The following is a 23,000-nucleotide window of genomic DNA, read 5'->3' on the forward strand; positions in this document are numbered from 1 at the left end:
CAATCAATGACTGCAGTTGTATACTGCTGCACAGCAGATGTAATCAATTGTGAGGGAAGTCTGGCCAAATCTCCATCCTATCCAGTATAGCTGATAGATCTCTTCATAATACATTCTTGCCTTTAGAGGAAATGACCCATATTAATTATAAAACTATAATTTTGAGAACTGTTTTTAAAGAATAGGACATCAACCAATTAGTAATTTTCAAATATTTTGAAGATGTCCACTGTGAAAACTAAACATCTGCATGATGGAATAAAACTTTAATTTTCACAGATGCTTTGGAATCCTAACATACGAAGGTTGACTTTCAAACATTATCTTCTTACCAGATCAGTTTTGAGACAGGTGAAGGCAAAAGAATGTAAAATATCCCATGAAACAAGACTTCAGATTTTATTTGATCACTTTGGCACTTTATATTTCTTGAGCCCATAATGAGTTTTCAAAGAACTAATACCTGACAAATATAATACTATCAAGTTACAAGTCACTATCAAATTTGTTTTGTGACTTCGTTTTTTTTTTTTTTAAGATTTTATTTATTTATTCATGAGCGACACAGAGAGAGAGGCAGAGATGTAGGCAGAGGAAGAAGCAGGCTCCTTGAGGGGAGCCTGATGCGGGACTTGATCCCAGGACCCCAGGATCGCGATCTGAGCCGAAGGCAGATGCTCAACCACTGAGCCACCCAGGTGCCCCCGAAATCTGGCATTTTATTGGAAAGTGTACACATTTTTAGCAATGGCCCCCCAGGCTACCAATCTGGCAGCCATAATGAGAACAGCAAAGTATGTGTGCTAAGTGTTCACTTACCATTATGAGACATCCCCACAGCAAGGCACTTCTGAAACCGACAGTACTGACATTTATTTCTACTTTTTTTGTGGATCCGACAGTTTAGGTCACATCTATCGTAAATGAGTTTCAATCTGATTGTCCTCCGGAAGAAGCCCTGTAAAAGGGACACAAGAAAAAGAAGCAAATTTTAAGTCTTTATGACACATGAAGGAACATCTGGCTAAAGGCACACTGGCCTAGGTATCAGAAAAGGTAGGTTCTGTCCCTGGTGACTTAAGACAACTCAAACTTAACTGCCAGTTTTCTTTGCTATAAGATAAAGAAGCAGAAGAGCTCCAGCGTCCTTTAGCTCTGAGACAGTGACCACATCCAATTGATGTCATTCAATGTATCTTGGCTCAACATTTGGATCTCAGCATGCTCTAAGAAGTGCTCTGGATTTAATGTAATGCAAATAAAACACCATGTAATCAGTTCAGTCTCTCTGCAAATCATTCCAAAACAGCATGCCCCAGCTTTTATTATTGTGCTAACGCCATTTGGCAAAGTTATAATCACTTCGTTCTAAAACATGATCAGGGCCAATAAAAATCCACATGTGGATAATTTTTTAGAATTCTCTATGTTGCATAATTTCCTACAGAATTGGTTTAATTTACTTATGCAGTCGAAAGAGTGCTCTGTAACTGTCGAACTCTACAGAAAAACAAACAAAAAAAAGATAATAGGAAAGAACACGAGAGTATATAAATCCTCAGACAATGGACTGCCATCTCAAAATAGCAAATAAGTCGATTTGAGGCTAATTGATTCTGCTGTATTTATATTGTTTTTGAAAGACCTGAAAGAAATTTTAATTGGAAATGTTTGCTAACTCCATTTTTTGTCAGAGTGTTCTTATTCATTTCTATTGTACTCATCTCCATGAAATTCCATTCTTAACTCTTTCAAATGCATCTCGCCCTGTTTGGTACAAAAATCCTTGAGCTAGAATTGGTTCTGCCACTGATATGCATTTTCACCTTCTCTAGATTTGTATCTTGAATTCTAGACAAGAATTTCTACTGCTTACTTGGCATGTCACTTGGAAAGCTAACAGCTACCTCAAACCCAGTGCGTCAACACTGAAACTCCAATCTTACCCTGCAAACTCACTTTACTGGCAGCTCTCACCATCTCAGCTAGTGCAACCACCCTAGTCTCTCAAGGCAAACTCTTTATTATTTTTTTCCAAGTCAACCTCTTTGAAGTCACTCAACTTCTTTCTCTCATGTAGAAAGCTCTTCTAAATATATACCTGCTTATTCTCATTGCCTTCAAGTCTTGCCAACATCTCAACTTCTCAATGAGGCTTATACGTCTCATGTAATACATGGCCTGTCCCTTCTCCTGCCTGTTCTCTGGAGCTCCTGGCCTCCTTCACTCTGCTCCAGTTTTTCTTTCTTTTTCCCAATAGCATTTGGGACTTTCTAACATACCATATAATTTACTTATTATATTTAAGTGTTTATTTTCTGCCCCTCCCTCACTGTCTAATTAGAATTGTGAGCTCCACGGGGAGCCACTGGATATGAAACAAATACCAACAACAGTTTTCTATTAAAATCTGTTCAGTGGGGACAACTGGGTGGTTCAGCAGTTCAGCATTTGCTTTTGGCTCAGTGCGTGATCTCAGGAGTCCTGGGATCGAGTCTTGCATTGGGCTCCCTGCATGGAGCCTGCTTCTGCCTCTGCCTATGTCTCAGCATCTCTCTCTGTGTCTCTCATGAATAAATAAAAATCTTTTTAAAAAATCTGTTCAATTAAGATATATGTCACTTAACTTCCCTTCTGGGCCATGTCTGATATTCTTCTATCCTAAACCATGACTCAAATATCACAAAGCTATTGGTATACTCTCCTTTTTTTCTTTTTTTTAATTTTTAAAAAAGATTTTTTTTATTTATTCATGAGAGACACACACACACACACACACACAGAGGCAGAGACACAGGCAGAGGGAGAAGCAGGCTCCATACAGGGAGCCTGACGTGGGACTCGATCCCAGGTCTCCGGATCACACCCTGGGCTGAAAGTGGCGCTAAACCACTGAGTCACCCGGGCTGCCCTACTCTCCTTTTTCTATTATCTTATTAAATGTAATATCAATTATAAACCTGTAGAAAGTACATGTAATTATAAAACATAATAAGATATCACACATGAGCCCATTGCCAAGATTTAGAATTATGACTGGAATACTTATGTATTCTTCCTCTAACAAATTCCTGCCCTCTGTGTTCCCTTGACAAAGTAATTATTATTCTCAATTTTGTGTTTGTTGTTTTCTTGACTTTTAAGAAAATACAGTTTTATCACACCGCATGTAAAAACTGAATAATACATTGCTTAGTTATGCTTGTTGGGGGGGGTTTATTAAATGGTGTGATACTTCATACAGCAATTTGGGATTTTCATTTTTTAAAATTTAGTATTAGGTTTCCTTTCTTTTTTTCTAAGATTTTATTTATTTATTCATGAGAGACATAGAGAGAGAGAGAGGGGCAGAGACACAGACAGAGGGAGAAGCAGGCTCCATGTGGGGAGCCCGCGATGTGGGACCCGATCCCAGGTCTCCAGGATCATGCCCTGGGCTGAAGGTGGCGCTAAACTGGTGAGCCACCCGGGCCACCCTAGCATTAGGTTTCTAAAATTTATCTACTTTCTTGTGAAAAGCTATGATTGATTCATTTTCACAAAATTCTATTGTATGACTATTCCACAATTTATTAATCTCTTCTCAGGTTGATGGATATTGAAATTGTTGCCAATATTTTGTTACAAATAGTGCTTCTCTAAATATTCTTATAAATGTTTGATGATGCACATGTACAAGAATTAGCCAGGAGTGGAGTTTTTGGGTTGTACAATAAGTGAATGTGAATGTGAAATTTTACAAGATCATGCCTAATTGTTTTCCAGGGTGATTCTACCAGTTTACACCCCTTCCAACAACTGGTTGTCAGACTTCTTACTTCTTGACGATGTAAAATAGAATCTAATTTGTATTTTCCTGATTTTTCATTTCCTAGTTTCCAGTTGGATGGTCTCTTAAAACTGAATTTTAGAAATTCTTTATATATTCTAGACACTAATCTGTTGTCTGTTACAGGTGTTACAAATATCTTCTGCTTTCTATGGCTTACTATCCTTGAAATTTAATATTTCAGTCTCCCATTTTTTTAAACCTGTGAACAGTTTCATTTTTCTCGCATTGTTGAAAGATTACAGAGAACTAAGTTATCTTCTATCTCACTTTGAATCCCATGATCTCTGTGCTTCCACTGTTGCTGTGCTTCAATTGACTTTGAAGTGTTTTTTTCTTTTCTCTTTGGTTGCTTTTATATTCTTAGTTTTCAGTATCCTGCAGTTGTACTTCAGTTTGGAATGGATTTCTTTTCATTTATTCTCTTGGACGTGTTTTCTGTATTATGGTTTCACTTGTTCATCAATTCTGACATGAATTAGAGAAGTGTTAGACCTTATCCTAACCTTCAATATTTCTGAACTTCTCCTTTATATTTTCCATCTTTTGTTATTAATTATTCACTAATATTGATTGCAAAGTAAACCTCAGAACAATAAATAGTTAAACCTCAGAACAAAAAATATATAATTACAATGCGAAAAAAAGGAAACATTTCTCACCAAAGTTCATGAGTGAGAACAGTTTTGTACATTATTCTTCTATTGATTAGTGAAGAAGACAAACTTTTTTAATAATCAAAGATCCTACAAATCCTTCAAGGACTAAGAGGCTTCAAATACTAGCAGATTCTGGACAGGACATATTCTTTAAGGCACTGTGGTTCAATCTCAGTAATTTCTTTACATTTACCTTCCAGTTCAGTAGTCCTTTCTTCTGCTATGTCCAAGAGCTATTTAATCTTTCTATTGAATTTTTATTTCAATAATTATATTTTTCACTTTTTAAGTTTCACTTCACTAAATAAATTTATTTTCAAATATGCCCAGTCATTCCTGATAGTCTATTATTGCTCATTCGCTGCTGTGACTCTGCCCTTTTTCCTTTTTTTTTTTTTTTTAAGATTTTTATGTATTCATTCATGAGAGACACACAGAGAGAGGCAGAGACACAGGCAGAGGGAGAAGCAGGCTCCATGCAGGGAGCTCGAGGTGGCACTTGATCCCAGGACTCCAGGATCATGCTCTGGGCCGAAGGCAGGTGCTAAACCACTGAGCCACCCAGGGATCCCATTCTGCCCTTTTCCCCAAAACAGTTCATATACAGCTGTTCTAAATTCTCTATCAGGCAATCCCAATAATCTGTTTTCCTTGTATAGGGGCAGAAGGGTCTGATTCTGTTGTTTAATTTTGATAAATGTCATTCAAGTTGGTTGACTTCTTAATATGTTTACTGACTGATATTTTATTTTATTATTATTATTTTTAAAGACTTCATTTATTTATTCATGAGAGACACAGAGACACAGAGAGAGAGAGAGAGACAGAGAGAGACACACACAGAGAGAGAGAGAGGCAGAGACACAGGCAGAGGGAGAAGCAGGCTCCATGCCAGAGCCCGATGTGGGACTCGATTCCGGGACTCCAGGATCAGGCCTTAGGCCGAAGGCAGCACTAAACCGCTGAGCCACCCAGGGATCCCTGATATTTTATTTTAAACTCATATACTGACCTTAAACTGTGGGAATCCTACAGAGTTTAAATTGGGAATTCTTTCTTACAAAAAGAATTTGCATATGCTTCTGTTGGAAGTCAGAGGTGCCACTGACTTGTGACTATTTCAAATTCCCTTGAGAAAGTTGGCTCAATTCAAAAGCCCTAGACTCAGCTCCTCCTCACTGATGGCTCTGGATCCTGCTCTAGGCATCTGTCTTAGGGCACTGCTGCACCTCAGTACCCCTATGGGCATCTACCATGAGAGAAACCCTGCCCCAGTAAGTGTGCCGGCAGCCCACAGGCCAAGACCTAGGGTTTTTGTTTGTTTGTTTGTGTTGCTATTGTTGGTTGGTTGGGAGAATTTTCCCGACCTCTTGTGAGATCAGTATTATCTCAAAGATTAGGTCCTATAGAGGCTGGAACTTGAAGCCTCCTTAATTCTTAAAGGGTTCTGAGGACCTCTGAATGTTAAAAAGTTTTTTTTGTTTGTTTGTTTTTTCACTTGCAAATAGAAGGCTAATGTACAGAACTACTCTCAATGATAAGTGCTGGTGGGAAATTTTGTTTGGACTTTTGTCACTGTGATCATAAATGTTTTATATATTCTTTGACTGTTTTTTAAAATGTTCACTTTTAAAAATTGATCTCCATGGTGGAAAATACGGCTTGGTTAGCTGAGAATGGAGCAGGTCCCAGAGTAGTCAGTTATTTGGCAGGGCTGGAGAGGAAGGTTTTTCTGATGAGAGAATTATGTTATTTAAGTTTAACCCTTACAATGTAAAGTTTTGTTTTGACTCATATCTTTCAAAATGTTTCACATTATTTTTGTGATGATTCAGGGTCTTTCAATGTTGAAAATAATTCTGAATATTATTTATGTACTGTATATACATAAGATCATAAACTGAATATATACACACTACAGCACATAGCTTAGAAGTTGCTTTTATGGGACACCTGGGTGGCTCAGAGATTGAGCATCTGCCTTTGGCTCAGAATGTGATCCTGGAGTTCCAGGATCAAGTCCCGCATTGGAATCCTGCATGGAGCCTGCTTCTCCTCCCTCTGCCTGTGTCTCTGCCTTTCTCTGTTGTCTCTCATGAATAAATGAATAAGATCTTAAAAAAAAAAAAAAAAGAAGTTGCTTTTACTTTCCTTTTTCAAAACACTTAGTTCATGATAGTCAACTGTTTCCTTATCCTTTGATTCTTTGAGGAAACCTAGCAAGGAAGATATAAGGCTATTACTGAGTGCTTTTCTGTACATTTATTGATTTGAAGAATGAAGCTGGCTTCCCTGAGGTTTCTTCATATTGTTGATAAAGCAAACACTCTTTAACAACACTCTTATTTATTATTTTAGAGTTCGTAAAACTGTGTGCAATTCAACAACTTAGTGTTCTGATTACCACATAGTGTGAACTGGTATGATGGAAATGCATGAATCACCACTGTAGAAATTTTTCTTTTGTATGGATTTATTCCAAAGTCTTCATATATGTCTGTGAGAAGGTAATGAATGCTTTTTTGCTTTTGCTGTATAAAAAGCTTCCTCCAACCTCTCCTTAATTGCTTTATTTTTAACAAAACTTTTAACTTAGGTGCAGTGAGACCTAAGTTAATTTTACAGTGAGATTAAAAGCCCTGTGCTGGTCCTGCATTCGGCTTTCCTATAAAGTGGTATGGCCCAGAGAAACTGAATCAATGAGCTCCCATGGCAGATGAGAATATACTACAAACTCTTCCTGAGTTAGGCCCCTACATAGAAATACACTGTATTATATTTACTTATATCTTTAGGTAAGTCTATGGTTCTAAAATGATCTTTCACTAAAGATACAAAAATAGGATGAAACCTACCAGAAGATGAATAAATGTCTAATTTATAAGCAATAAGTGACAGCTTTGCAAGCTCTAGGGTATATGTATTTTTCAGTAGCTAAAGGTTCTATTTTACCTAGGTCTATAACATTAATAATCCAAGAATGTCACTATTCCACTTTAAAATCCAAATCTAATCTTTTTATTCATGTTTGATTTTTGGCAAGGATCACTAATATAAACCCATTCCATGTTCACTGTAAAACTGTTTCAGAAGACTCACTAACAGCTATCATAAGCAATACTATAAGTAGTCTTTTCAATCCATAAATTAGTCTGCAGGTTTATGGTTAACTGTATTTTAATTATGGGCATATCCTACATTCTACTAAAATGGCAAATATTAAACTGCCAAAGTACTCTTTAATAAATACATATAAGGGACACCTGGGTGGTTCAGTGGTTGAGTGCCTGCCTTCCGCCCAGGGCATGATCCTGGAGTCCTGGGATCGAGTCCCACACTGGGCTCCCTGCATGGTGCCTGCTTCTCCTTCTGCCTATGTCTCTGCCTCTCTCTCTCTTTCTCTCTTATGAATAAATAATAAAATAAAATCTTAAAAAAGAGGGAAAATACTTATAAGTCAAACACTCTTGTTAATTTCACTTTCATGGCTTTTTATTAAGTACTGTTGGTATGCTAAGAAGGTATCTGATTACTGATAGCTACTGGTCTAAATTAGCTGCATTCAGACTATGGCAACAATTAGTTCCAAAGCAGCAAAGAATGAGTATTTTTTTCTCAGCAGTTCTTAATCTTTCTAGTCTCAGGATCCTTTTACTCTTTTAAAAATTATTGAGAACCCTATGAGCTTTGGTTTATGTGGATTATATCTACTGATGCTTATCAGACAAGAAATTAAAACTGAGAAATTGTCATGTGCAAGGACATAACAGGCAAAAACATTCCATTAGCCACCGGAACTGTTACCATTCCGTGTCATGTAGTTTCTGGAACACTCCATGTATACTTCTGAGAGAATGAGAGTGAAAATGGTAAATGACAACTGAGTATTATTATAAAAATAGTTTCAACATCATGGGTTCCTTGAAAAGGTCTTAGGGACCCCTAGAGGCTTCTGGACCACATTTTGAGAACTGCTGACTTATATTTAGAGAAGCCAAATTATATTATTCCACTAACCTTTTTTCTTATTCTTATCTTTACAATGAGTAGATGTCTATTTCCCTTCCAAGGTTAGTGTAACCTTCTTCACATTTTAATCTTGGAAGCCAGTAATCCAGGGTATTCTTCAGGTTTGATTAAATGTTCACTCTCCATCTCTGCCTTAGGACCCTTTCTGTACCTAACTTGATGTCATTTGGATATTTTCCTTCCTTTTCTCTTCTCCTTCTTGCTACTTTCCTTCGTTGCTTGCTTTTATTTCCAAGTTTTTGTGCCCTCAGAACTTAGCTTTTATTACTATAACTGGCTATTGTCTTTTCAATTTTTAGCAGTTATCAATAATGTTAACTCCTGACAAATATCTAACAGAATCATTGTAGAACTATTTGCTTCAATGTTCTAGTTTTCTAAGGGCTTTACCAGCCTATAAAAAACAATAATGTATTGTGGAAATTTAAACCAATCACACTTTTGTATTTATTTATCAACATAAATTACTAAGATGACCACAAGAAATGGTTTCTTCAGGTATTTTTCAAAATTTAGCAACAATTTATTCAAAAATTATATAAGTCTAACACAACAAAATGACATGTTCTCATTACTCATTGGAATCATAAATAAATGATGATACATAATGATTTCAGAGATCACATATGCCTCAGTTTGGTTTTAATCATATAGTGAGGGATGCCTGGGTGGCTCAGTAGTTGAGCGTCTGCTTCACCTCAGGTTGTGATCTGACGGGGTCCTGGGATTGAGTCCCACATCGGGCTCCCTGCTTCTCCCCCTGCCTATGCTTCTGCCTCTCTCAGTGTGCCTCATGAATAAATGAATAAAATCTTTAAAAAAAATGACCCAGTGAATAGCTTTTAGTGTTTTAAACGAAAGTGTCCCTTGCCAATAGTATTTCAAAAAGTCATTTTGGAACTTTAGACCTTAAAAATGAATCAGACCTTGGAGAGCTGCTAATCTAACCAAATCGTTTCATAACGAGGTGACTGAGGGCTAAAGCGTTTATGTGATTGGGCAGTAACTCTGGGCAAGTGGCTAGGTGACTAGCTTGTCTTTTTTCACTTTATTAGGATGCCTTTAGTAATACAGTATTTAAATGGAAGAGATTTCAGAGATCATCTAATTCAACCCTATCATTTTATAGACACAAAAACTTAGGCAGAATGTATTTTCAAAATTATATACGCTAATGCATCTTACACAATATCTGGTATAGAGTGAAATTCAATACATATTAATTTCAGACCCTAGATGTTCTAACACCTACCTAACTTATGTTATATATTTCCATTCTGAATAAAAAGCCCAGCTGGGGATCAAATCTGATCTTCTATAAGCAGTGTTTATTTAATAAGGTAAATATTTAAGAACAATATATTGTGAGCCCTCAAATATATAATAAATACTATTTATTCACTGAGTATATTAAAATTAATTATTGTAAAAGACTACCTATTAAAATATGAATGGATTAAAAATTTCTTAATAATTGGTCAGAATATTACTAAATGTTTGAGCTTTCCAAAATACACTCTTCACAAAGAAAGGAGGAAACACAGTATTTCCCTTCCAAAAAAGTTATATCTCTTTGCCTGTCATAACATACGACTGAAGCTGATGTTCAAATAAGAAAATACAGAGCACTCGCTTAGCAATCATAAGATATATGTCCTGGTCTTAGTTCTGCCACGTACGAATGGATGACCATAGACAGTAATTTCTACATCTGTCAAGGGGTTCAACCTCACAGGACTGTTCTAGGTATCAAATGAAGGTCTCTATCTAATCTGTCAAGCCTTACATATACAAAATATCACAAGGAATGGTGAGGTCAAAAACAAAAACAAAACTAGAGGATTTAGAAAATATGGGTTCTGGGCCAGCTCATCACTGTCTTGCCATTACACACTGAGTAAGTAACTTTTTATTTTTTTTAACCTGTAAGATACAAGGGTTGAACTAGATCAGTGGCTCAAGGACCAATTTGGAGAAAGGGAAGTGAGGCAAAGCAGCTCTACTTTTACCAATTTTCTTAGGTTTTCAAATAAATCACTTGAAGAATGGGTTTTACCAAAACAAACAAAAACATTTTATCTTAATTCCTTGCTATATAACGAAGTAACAGGTAAAATTTCAGCAATTATTTCTTTAAAAATCTCCCTTTCTCTCTCTCTCTCTCTCTCTCTTTTTTTTTTACCTTGCATCCTTCACAAGCATGAACTCCATAGTGGAACCCAGAAGCTTTATCTCCACAGACTCGGCATTCAATTGCCATGAGGGAGTTGGAAGGCTCTTCTTGAGGCTTATTGTACAGCTGAGTCTTTTCAGAATAATAAGGTGGGGATGCAGGCTCCACTTTGATTGCACCTGTGTACAGAAAAATGTGAGAGCTAATTATATGAAAAACTCTACAAAGGCACTATGGCAAGTCACCATAGTACACCCTACTGCCATATGTTTATTATTTAAGTGTAGAAACATTATGGAACATGAGAAAACATAGGAAAAAGTCGGCTTTGTAACCACAGGCAAGTCACAACACCTCTGAGCCTCACCTGTAAAAATGAAATGGGGAAGGGAATGAAGTTTGTGGTTCTATAACCCTTTAATACCTGGTAGTACTGAAACTCTGACAGATACCACATAGTATCTGAGACAATTAAGGTTATTTTGCTACATAATGTGCTGTATTTGGCATTCATCACAAAATTAAATTATATATTTGTATTTAAATATTACATTTTAGAAGTATTTTTAAACCACTCTTGGAAAAGAAACACAGAAGGAACACTGCTGTAAAAGTACATGACCAAGTTTTCATCAGTGTTGCTGAGTCAGAAAAGGTGGTTTGTAAAATAATCCTTGATAGAATGAGAGAACCCATGGAGAGTAAATACTACCCTTCTGCTGGTTAGGATCAGGCCTATTAAATTTCCATATTAGGCTGTAACTGAAAACCACACGAATATAACCAAGTATATTATTTATCTCAAAAAAAAAAAAACTAGAAATACAGGAAGTTCTTACTTATTGTCAAGTAATGGTTGCCAATTACATGGTGGTGGCTTTGGAAAACCAGCATATCAGCACACAAAGATAAAAATCAAGGAAATAGCATCATAGAAATTTATTTTATCTTGAAGAGTGCAGTTTTGGTTTGTCTTGAGTCTGATGTTTTGATGTGAATTTACTTAATGGAGGAAGGTTTATCAATAGGCTACAATGGCAAAATTTAAATTTGTGCAGGAAAATAGGTTTCAGTATAAGCTGCTCAAATTGCAGAATTAGGAAAAATGGGCCACAACTTAGCAATCTGGTGATGAGAAATTATGTAAGGTAGCAAACTATTACTTATTAACTTAAAAGTGGCCAAAAGAATTCAAAGTTTGGGTGATGGACTCTTAGCCTGAGATAAACCTGGCAATGCAGCCAATGCTGGAAAGAAACAAAAAATAAGGAAGAGGGAAGAAAGGAGGGAAAAAAAGAAAGACACACTACTTTCCTTTTTGGTATATCATAAATGTATAATGTTTTATAGATAAATGGATGAGTAAATGAGTGCTTAAGTATCTTTTCTAAAGAGTCTTAGTGTCTGGAGCATTTATTCCAGTGTTATTGAGAAGTCAGTTGAATTCTATAGTCTTAGCAGTCTGAAAAGTAAAAATAACTATCATACTTTGATACTCTTGGAGCTTCAGATCATACTTATAATCTGCAACCATCGGGTCCGCTCTTGAGAATGGAATGTCTTCATAGTGTGGAGTGGAAATGCTGGAGAAATCCACAGTGGTGAATGGCTTGATGTCAAAAGAATGGGAGTGGTCATCCATTACGGACAGATCCACTGAACTGATTCCAAAGTTGGTGGGCCAGAATGGCATCTCTGTGTCAACCATGGTAGTTTCTGAAATGGAAAAAAGAACAGCTATGGAGTTAGTTCTGGAGAGCAGAGCAATCTTCTATAGATACAGAGGAAGGGGAGGTCCCTGGGTGGCGCAGTGGTTTGGCGCCTGCCTTTGGCCCAGGGCGCAATCCTGGAGACCCGGGATCGAGTCCCACGTCGGGCTCCCGGTGCATGGAGCCTGCTTCTCCCTCTGCGTCTCTGCCTCTCTCTCTCTCTCTCTCTCTCTCTCTGTGTGACTATCATAAATAAATTAAAAAAAAAAGATACAGAGGAAAGGGACTGACAGGGTCTTCGGTGCCATGATCTCATCTGGTTATCACGATGAGTGATCACCTTCTGAGTCCTGTCCAGGTTGTTTTCCTAAAGGAAGGAAGCCACCCTTACCTGGATATTCCAGCAGAGAACCCTATAATAGTATTGACGTAGTCAGTGTACCCACAGGAATGTCCTACAAACAGCCTTGCTCTTATTATCTCTTAAAGAAGATCATCAAATCAAGTCTATTCACGATTTTTAGAGCACAGAGTTCTGGAAAGATTTTACTTTTTTGAAATTAGAGATCTTAAATATTTTTCTCTTTAGGATAAAAATTTTGCTCCTCCATTTGTGTTTATAATGGTTTTGTGTGACAGAAATTTGGCACATTAAATTTAGGTAAAAATTTATTCTTTAACTGTATTAAAAGGGAAGATCCCTCTATGAAAACTTACTCAAATACTTCTTTTCTATGCCTATAGTTTTCCTTAAAGAAGAGAACGTGTCTTCCATATTGAGAACGAAAAGGTTAGAGATACATGGAAACATATCTGATTATAAATGAGAGAATGTCTAAATGACAATCTAGCCCAGCATTAATTTTAAGCCACTCTCAACCCCAAACCACAACAAAACAAAAATAGAAACAAGGAAACATATAAAGACAAAGGCTAAAACACTTATATGGATTCTAATGCCACAAAATAACTCGTTTCATGTACTGCCTGCTTAGGATGATACATGCCATGTGTATTTTTCAAAATATGATTTGTGGTGACAGTAGGTGAAATAAAACCCTGAGGGATTTTAGTTCCAACTATTTAATGTGGGCTTGTGAGTCACCAGAGTATGTGGACTTTAAGCCCTCTGCACTAGGAACCCATGTGGGGGGATCCCTGGGTGGCGCAGTGGTTTGGCGCCTGCCTTTGGCCCAGGGCGTGATCCTAGAGACCCGGGATCGAATCCCACGTCAGGCTCCCAGTGCATGGAGCCTGCTTCTCCCTCTGCCTGTTTCTCTGCCTCTCTCTCTCTCTCTCCCTCTGTGTGACTATCATAAATAAATAAAGAAAAAAATATATATAAAAAAAAGGAACCCATGTGGGTACTTACTGATGTGGATATTCAGACATGTGAATCCATACGGTACCTCATGGGTCCTTGGTTCTCCTGAAACCAGTTCACTATTCAACGGGGTACCAAAAAAGCAGCCACTGAGTATTTTAAATGGTAACTCTTCGGTCAAAAACACAGTGAACCAAAAAAAAAAAAGCCCACCAGTGAAGAGCTGTGTGATTTTGTGACTGCTGACTTGAGAAGCTCCTGAAATCATAGGCTTATGTCTCCTGTTTCCAGTCATTTCCCTATCGCCTACCAATGGGCTTGGCTCACAGGAGGTGCTCATATTAAATACCAAATGAATTGACAAGGTGGTCGTGAAAGTTTAGCAGAACAGGCAGTAAGAGGGGGAAGCAAACTAGTACAAACTGAAGTACCTTTCACACACCAGACACGTTCTATTTCTTACTCCATGTAACCCAAGATCTTATCCCCACTTTATAATAAGCCAGGACCGAGAAGTAGAGTGAACACAACAGTAGTAGTAGTAGTAGAAGTAGAAGTAGGACACACTTGCCCTGTGTCCAATAGCTGGTAAGAGGAGATAAACTCAAGATTGACCCAGGACCCTATTTATTCTGTATATATTTTCTTTATCAATGAGAAAGATATCAATGAGAGCATTGATGAAAAGAGTTTATGGAGGAAGGGCTACTCTCCTAAGGGTATTTGTCAGTAGGCCTCTTGTTTTTTCCCAGCAAGCAGAGAGCTAAGGAATTTATTCTCAAAGGCATGAGGTTAAAAGTTTCAGTTGTGGTCTTCATAAGGAAAACAAAGTGCCTTGAAAACACGAATAAGGAGACTGTCCTATGAATGTGCTTCAGGGGTTCTAAGAGGACTCATTAAGGCACTGTTTGGGTTCATATATCTGAATATCTACACAAATAAGCACCCAAACAACCTTAAGTTATCTGAGTCACAGTATAAACACGACACACAAGAAGAGGAATGTGTGTGTACTGGTGATAGCTTAAAGGTCATGCTGGGTCTCAATGACACCCAGAAAAACATCTGTACTCTTAATGACAAGGCACCCATCAAACTGTGTCCTTCATTTCACAATTCATCTAAATCTGACTAACCCAGGTCACTCCACTTACTCTGCCCATCTCCTCAGCATACTTATTTTACATTTCTCTATCTACTTTGCTTGGTATAAATTACCTTCATATCAAAATATACCTCTTTTGTCTTGATTGTAATATCCACAAGAGTGGGTTTATCATCTGTTTCTCATTATACCTGTTGCAAAGTTCATCTGCAAACAAAATAAAGGTTGCCTGAGTTAAAGGTAGTGTATAAGCCTCTGTATGAATATTGGGAAATGAAAATAAGGATGCAAAAAATATCTGTGTTGCAAGAAAAATTGGTTGCTCATCATTTTGCTGGTTTAATTTTGTTTTGTTTCACTTTTAATATATAACTTTAATGATTCCCTGTCAATGAAAGCCATGCTTCTTAACACCAGAGTCATACCTTGAGGGGTCATTTACTTTACTAAAAAGTTTTGGGGAAAATTTTAATGTTAAAATAGCCATTTGTGTGTAAAAGAACAGAATAAATAATTCACATGATTTTAAAGATATAACATGGAACTCCCTAAAAAATTGGTACCTGTAGTATATTTCAGGGCCAAAAGAATGCTGTTTTTTAAAAATAGACTTTATTTTCATTTATTTACTTATTTTTAAATAATTCATTAAAAAAATAATCTCTATACCCAATGTGGGGCTCAAACTTACAACCATCGAGATCAAGAGTCACATGCTCTACTTACTGATCTAGCCAGGTGCCCCTAGACTTTATTTTTATTTTTTTAAAGTAGGCTCCATGCCCAACATGGAGCCCAACATGGGACTTGAACTCATAACAAGTGGGGCTTGATCTTGAGATCAAGACCTGCTGAGATCAAAAGTTGGACGCTAACCACCTGAGCCACCCAGGCAGACTTTATTCTTAAAAGTAGTTTTAGATTTGCTTAAAAGTTTAGTAGAAAGTTGAGTTCCTATAGGCCCTTTTTCCCCTCCTCCCTGTCTCTGACCCCTGAAACACATACAATTCCCCTATTATTAACACTTGCAATTTCCTTATTATTAACACTTCCATCAGCCCGTTATGCTTGTTACAAAACTGATAAAGCATTATTGATATGTTATTATTATCCACAGTTTGAATTCTGGTTCATTCTTTGTGTTTGTACATTCCATGGTTTTGACAAATGCAGGTCATGCATCCACCATTACAGAATCATATGGAATAGCTTCACCGCACTAAATATCCTGTGTTCCAACTATTTAATCCCTCCCTTTTCCCCCACAGAATGCTATGTTTTTGCTGTCTTCTTCTTTCAAGGGCATATTAGTTGAAAAGCAGGAGAAACCCTGACCTTCATATATCATATATATAAATGAAATGCCTTACCATGGCATTCAAGACCCTCCCTGATACAGCCCTAACTTACTTTGTCAGCCTTACTTTCTGCTAGTGATTGCAGATCCCACTCCCATTCTTGGCATACCTTGTGTTTAGGCATATCATACTATTTCCCAGGTTAAACATGCTCTGCATTTTCTAGTCTGCTCATCTTTGTTCATGCCAAGGCTGCTCTAGCTTCTTCCCATCCCTCGTTGCTACATGTCATAATCCCTCTGTCTTTCCCACAGTGGGAAATCCCACAGTATCCAAATGCTACTTTCTCCAGGAAACCTTCCATGAAGTCTCCAACTTAAAAAGATACTCTCCATTCTTTGTGTTCCCCATAGCTCTCTGTACCTCTCTTTTAATTCGGATATAACTATTTGGATAAATATATCAGATTTCAAGTTCTAAATGGATGGTGTCTTATTATTCTGTTTTTCCTTTAGTCTTTATGCACGGCTGTTGTTTACTAAATGTTTGCCAACTGAATAACCATTTGTTCCTATGTGAAAATGAAAAAAAAAATAGGGGCACCTGGCTGGCTCAGTTGGTGAAGTGTGCAAATCTTGATCTTGGGGCTGTGAGTTCAAGCCCCACAAAGGATGTAGAGATTACTTAAAAAGTAAATAAAAATTAAAACAGTGGTGCGTGGTGGCTCAGCCGATTAAGTGCCAGACTCTTGGTTTGGCTCGGGTCATGATCTCAGGGTCGTGGGATCAAGCCTTGCACTGGCTCTGTGCTAGGCATGGAGCCTGCTCAAGATTCTCTCTTCTCTCCCTCTCCTTTTCCCTCTGCCTCTTCCCTGCACCCATGCTTGCTTTCTCTCTCTCTCTAAAAATAAGTAAATAAATCTTTAAAAAATTAAAATAGAAAAAGAAAACTTACAGTTAAAATGTTTACAAAAATAAAAGGAGAAAAATGAAGATACTTTCTCAATGGTTTAGTTTGGCTAAAACTTAACACTTCCCTAGAAAAGATGATAATCTTCAATGCTTTAAATGAAATATAATTTAAACTGTAACTCTTCCGTTCAACAAGGTATATACAGTATATTCACTTTTGCTCTTGATAATTTTAGCAGCAAGATTAGGGCTCTGTAAAGTATTCCCCCCTCACACACATACACACACACACACACACACAGAAAAGACAATGTCAGAAAGAAAAAAACACTTGCCTCTTCATCTCTAAGAAAATATATTACTCAAATACACATTTTCCTTTCCCCCTTTCCCTTCTCTCTGTCCTTTTTATTCTGGGACATCCTGACCTAAAAAACATTACTCCATAGACCATAGTCACTGAGAAGCACAGTGGTTCCCTAGACATTATATTTTATTTTGACTTAGAGATGGGTCCAGGGAGCTTGCTTCTAATTTTGTCTCTAGAAAACATAAGCTACTGTTTCTGCCAAGCTGTAAGTCGAGTAAGTGTTTTTTGTTACTCCATGCAATTACCCATGAAAGAAAAATGATCAAAATATTTGCATGAACAACAGTCCTTCTGAGGGATAAGTAACAGTATCTTAACTTTTCAGCTGGGTGACAGGAGAGTTTTGTATCAGGGTGTATCTATCAATTTTACAACCTTAAGTGTGTTTCAAGCAAAAGTCTTTAGGCAGACACTGTGAGCAAGGACATGAATTTGTGTCATTTATCTTAGACCTTCAAACTTGGCTTTACACTCTATTACAGTCAACGAGCAGACTTTGCATAATACTCCAAAGTACAGTGTATTTCAAAGAAAAATATAACAATATCATGCCCAAATCAAGAACCTCTCTAACTGGAAATGCATCATTATTTGGGAATATAGAAGTGAGCCAGAAAAGATGGCAATGTATAAAATCAAGCATCAGAACTATGTGGTTTACCTTTGGGGTTTTTACGCTGCTCCTTAAGAAAAGGGAAAGTTCTATTAGAATTTCTGGGGAAATGCTGCATCTCCTTACTACAATATCAGCTAATTACATTAGCTATGAGGTAGATACACTAAAAATTCTCCTTAGAGAAGTAGAAACTGAGGCACAGACATGGAAGTAGGTAACGTGCCTAAGAACACACAGTTACTAAAGAGTAGAGCTGGTTTGTGAACCCAGATGGTCAAAAAATCTATATCCTACACACTTAACTTTTTAAACTTTTTTTCTTAACTTTCTAAACTGGTTAAAAAAAAAAAACAAATCTCTTCCTGATCTTCCAGTCCTAAACTTTCTTTTCTTTTCTTTTCTTTTTTTTTTACAGATTTTATTTACTTACTTGACAGAGAGAGCGACCACAAGCAGGAGGAATGGCAGACGGAGAGGCAGAAGCAGCCTCCCTCCTGAGCAAGGACCCTGATACGGGGCTTCATCTCAGGACCCTGGGATCATGACCTGAGCTGAAGGCAGACACTTAACCCACTGAGCCACCAAGGACACCCCTTCTAGTTCTGTCCTAAACAACAATTGATTTAAACAAGCCTTCAATGTACACCTAGGATGTGCCAAGTATAGGAAGTTGGGAATTTATTAAAAAGACTGAGTAATTGTCAAAGAGAAGCTTCTTTGGAGAAAGGTGTTAAGGTGTACAAGAGCAGGTGGCAGAAAAAAGCCTTTCATGGATTCTCTTAAATTTAGTAGCTTTGTTGCAAGTCACCCTAAAGAAACACTTAATCGCTGATTTTTTTCATTCTCTTCTAATTTGTTTCAATTTAACATCATAGTACTCATCAATATGGTTCCAGCTTATTTATCTAGTCCTTCCTATTGATTCATGCATACCATTTTGTAGTATAAATTGACCCTGCGAATTTTCTAATTGAAGTCCTCTCCCATGATGATAGCTGATATCCAGAGAGAAAAATCATCTTGAAATATCAGAATGAAAAATGTCTTTTTTGAGATACTGTAAATCCCTCATTTGACAGATGAAGAAAATAAGAGAATGATTTGCTCATGAACACACAGTTAGGGGCTAACCAAATGAGAATCCAGGTTTACTGTTTCCAATCCTAGCATTTTCTGCACTCTGAAAATGGGACTTTTAACCTATGCCAGTTTTCACAGATCTAGGTTTTTGGAGGTCTTAAGCTATAGGAATGACATCAAATTTATGAAAGAAAGAAGTCTCATGCAAGTACCTATTTATTGGATGGCAAATTAGAATAAAACCACCTGTAACAGAATTTGTTTCTAACAAAAATTAATAAAATCTGAATTCATCAAAAGGTTTAAGGAATAGTCTAATAAAGTGAGCACAGATCAGTCCAAATTTTTACATAATAAATACAGGCATACATATCTTATTTATCTTTTTTGTGGATTGTCATTCTGAACATTAACACTGAAGATAAATGAGCCAGTATTGTCAGATGCATTGGGTTTGAATCTTGACCTATTGCTTGCCAGTTTTGTAATCTCTTTATACCTAATTAACCCATCTGTAAAACAATATTGCCTATCTCATAGAGGTGTTGTGAATATTAAATTAGATAATATATATAAAGCATCTAACATAGGGCCAGACACTTAGTAAGTTCTTAATAAACGTTAATTATGGGCAGTAGTTAGTAATTCTTATACATATCAGTAACCAGAGTAGTAGACTCATGTAAAAGGTGGGCTCAAAGCCTCCAATGCTACCACTAGGGGACAGGAAGAGGAAGAAACAGCAGCAAAGTCCTATTGTTCAAACAGGACTACGCCTTCAACAGATGTCCTGTTTTAAAGATCTCTGGAAAAGGAGTCCACAGCTTCTCTTGGTTATTCATTCCAATGCTTAATTGCTCTTTTGTCCAGGAAAGTCTAGGTCTTATCTGGCTTTTCTCCAACTGTGTTACATATGTTAATAATGTTCCTTTTAAAATAATTTTAAAAATTTTGTAAGCAAATAAATTTAGGAAATGCTAGGTCAAGCAAGGTTAAATGCAGAACTTCTTAAGGCTCATATGCTAATAATTCATGAGAATGTACAAAGGAGAGGAAGGCACAGTGTGCAACATTTGCAGATTTTCACATTTGACGGAATAGTTTGGGAAGTGATGGTCTAACCTATGTTAGAGTTTGTAACTTTCCCCCTCATTTTCTGAAACATAAAAAGCTACCATCTTCTACATATTTGCCCACTACCACTTGCACTTGAAAAGTGTGAAGCTGTCCCTCAGGTTTTCTTTTAGAGTGACCAAAGGTAAGGATTTACATTGGTTAAAACAACAGGACCCAAGAGAGAAATGATTTCTTAAACCACACAGAAAGGGACCACTATAAAGACTAACATTCTTGGGCACCTGGATGGCTCAGTGGTTGAGTGTCTGCCTTTGGCTCAGGTCATGATCCTGGAGTCCTGGGATCAAGTCCCGCATTGGGCTTCCTGCATGGAGCCTGCTTCTCCCTCTGCCTATGCCTCTGCCTCTGTGTCTCTGTGTCTCTCAGGAATAAATGAATAAGATCTTAAAAAAAAAAAAAAAGACTAACACTCTTTTTATAAAGACCATGCTAAAAGCCTCCAGCCCTGGGTAGGGAGTGGTGGAGAGAGGAGAAAGCTTATATAAAGGATCAGAACCAGAATGACAGTGAATTCCTCAACAGTAACACTGAAAGCCAGAAAATCAACAGAGCAAGGTCTTCAAAATTCAAAGAAAAAATTATTTCCAACTTGCAATTTCAGATTCAGCCAAACAAACCTTCACTCAAGTGTAAGAGTAGAAAGACCTTTTCAGAAATATAGGACCTCAAAAAAAAGTTACCCCCCAGGTACTCCGAGAGTTCCACATGAGAACGAAAGGAAAATATGGGATCCACAAAACAAAGGACCTAAGTACAGTAGGGGTGGAAGGAAGACCCAGAACAACAGATCCCAAATAGCCTGGATAGAATGGAACAGGAAAGTGAAGAAGGCCATGTGAGATCACCCAAGAAATCAGAATGCCTGATGTATATGACCACCTACTGTCAGAGAGTTTGAGAAAGAACTAGTAAACGTTCTGGAAAAGGAAAAATAAAAATGAACAATTTCTAAGTAAAAAAAGATATTAACTTCAGAAAAATAAACAGCTATTCAGGATCAGAAACAGAATTGTAGTATACTGCCTGGCACAATTTCAAAGCTAATACGATGTACACAACTGATTTTACTTATAATTACAAATACATCATGAAGATGGGGGGAAGGAGAAGTGCGTGTTTTGGGAAAAGGGGGTGTTGTGGTGAAGAGCTAACTTCTCTTCCACTGCAGGAAGTCAGTGGGGAATGAATATGTATTTAAAATAGCAGCATTCACATGTTATCTTAAAGACACAGAGGTAAATTCCAGGAGAAATATTTAAAAGAATTAAAGATTACTGTGTCTGAGGAATAGGAACTGTTCTTCATGAAAAGCTTTATTCTGACTTTCAAAACTACGTACAAGTATTACTTTCATAAAAGTAAAAACTAAGCTAAAAAATCTCTTATTTTTTTAGAAGATTTTATTTATTTATTCATGAGAGACACAGAGAGAGAGGGGCAGAGGCAGAGGCAGAGGGAGGAGCAGGCTCCTTGTGGGGAATCCGATGCGGGACTCAATCCCAGGACCCCGGGATCATGGCCTGAGCTGAAGGCAGACACTCAACCACTGAGCCACCCAGGCGTCCCTAAGCTAAATATCTTTTAATTACAGTGTCTTCCCATGATTTCACTGAACAAAGGAAGTAAATATACTCCTTGCATGTTTCTCAGTCCTCCTAAAAGGAACTATAATGGAAAAGTAGAGAAAATTTTAATGTAGTTTCAAGTAAAATAAAGAAAAATCAGAAAATATTTTTGATGCTTGATCAATAGTTGACTGTCCTTTTGGCTCAAGTATTTAAAAAATTCTGTCAATTCATTTCTTTTCCTTCACTGGTATCAAGTATTTTGATCAGTAAAGCAGGAAAAACCTGGATCACATTAGCAGAAGTACAACTTAATAATAGATAACAATTTTGAAGTACTTACATGACAGGCACACTACCTTAAAATCATAACATATGTAATTTATAATTTATCAATGCATATATGTGTAATTTATACACATATACATACATATAATTTATATCTATGAATAGTCCTATGGGTTATACACAATCATTATCACTACCCAATGGATTGAAAATGTTAGACAGGAAGGGGTTAAGTGCACGAAGCCTGAGTGGCTCATTCAATTAAGCATCTGACTCTTGATTTCAGCTCAGGTCATGATCTCAGGGTCCTGGGGTTGAGCCCCACGATGAACCCCACATTGGGCTCTGTGCTCAGTACAGAGACTGTTTGTCCCTCTCCGCCCCCCGCCCCGCTACTCCCCTTACTCACACTCTCTCAAATAAATAAAATACTAAAAAACAAAAAAAGAGGTTAAGTGCTTTACCTGATGTCACACAGGTAATAGGTAGTGGGATATGAGTCCTGTGTGGTTTCTCAGAATAGAGAACTTATTACTTTGGACACCATGAATTAAGAAAGGGATTAGAAATGGATTCTTTGCTATGTCATTTGTTTCTTCAATGTGAAAAAATACGTTTTCATCCTGTTATCTACTTAGACTATATTAAGACCCAAATCTAATGCTTCTATGGCTTGGTTCTCCATTGATACTCCCACTGATAACTCTGGCAGATGCTGAAGCATTCCAATATGTAACCATATATGTACTTTTCTTTATAATGAGCCAGAAGGTCTTGTAACAAATTTTCAAATTCAGATCAACAAAGGGCCTATCATCAGCTTTTAGAGAAGGCCATGTGCACTTACGTTTTTCAAGAGATCATTTTCTCTTACATGGGTCACATCTTGTTTAGATAGCTTGCTTAA

At 37.2% G+C, this 23,000-nt stretch overlaps 1 protein-coding gene across 3 annotated transcripts in view; it reads right to left on the reverse strand.

The window, feature by feature from the left end:
* The window catches only part of PPARG (peroxisome proliferator activated receptor gamma), a 131,510-nt gene that overhangs the window by 38,120 nt on the left and 70,390 nt on the right, over positions 1-23,000 (reverse strand). For all 3 annotated transcript variants that reach the window (XM_072720273.1, XM_072720274.1, XM_026016878.2), the window contains 3 exons: positions 12,179-12,406; positions 10,700-10,869; positions 820-958 (listed from right to left, as the gene is read on the reverse strand). In XM_072720273.1, the coding sequence (XP_072576374.1) occupies positions 820-958; positions 10,700-10,869; positions 12,179-12,398 (529 nt within the window). In that variant the 5' untranslated portion in view covers positions 12,399-12,406. The remainder of the gene's footprint in view (positions 1-819; positions 959-10,699; positions 10,870-12,178; positions 12,407-23,000) is intronic.

This window comes from Vulpes vulpes, chromosome 9, assembly GCF_048418805.1.
Source record: "Vulpes vulpes isolate BD-2025 chromosome 9, VulVul3, whole genome shotgun sequence".
NCBI lineage: Eukaryota > Metazoa > Chordata > Mammalia > Carnivora > Canidae > Vulpes > Vulpes vulpes.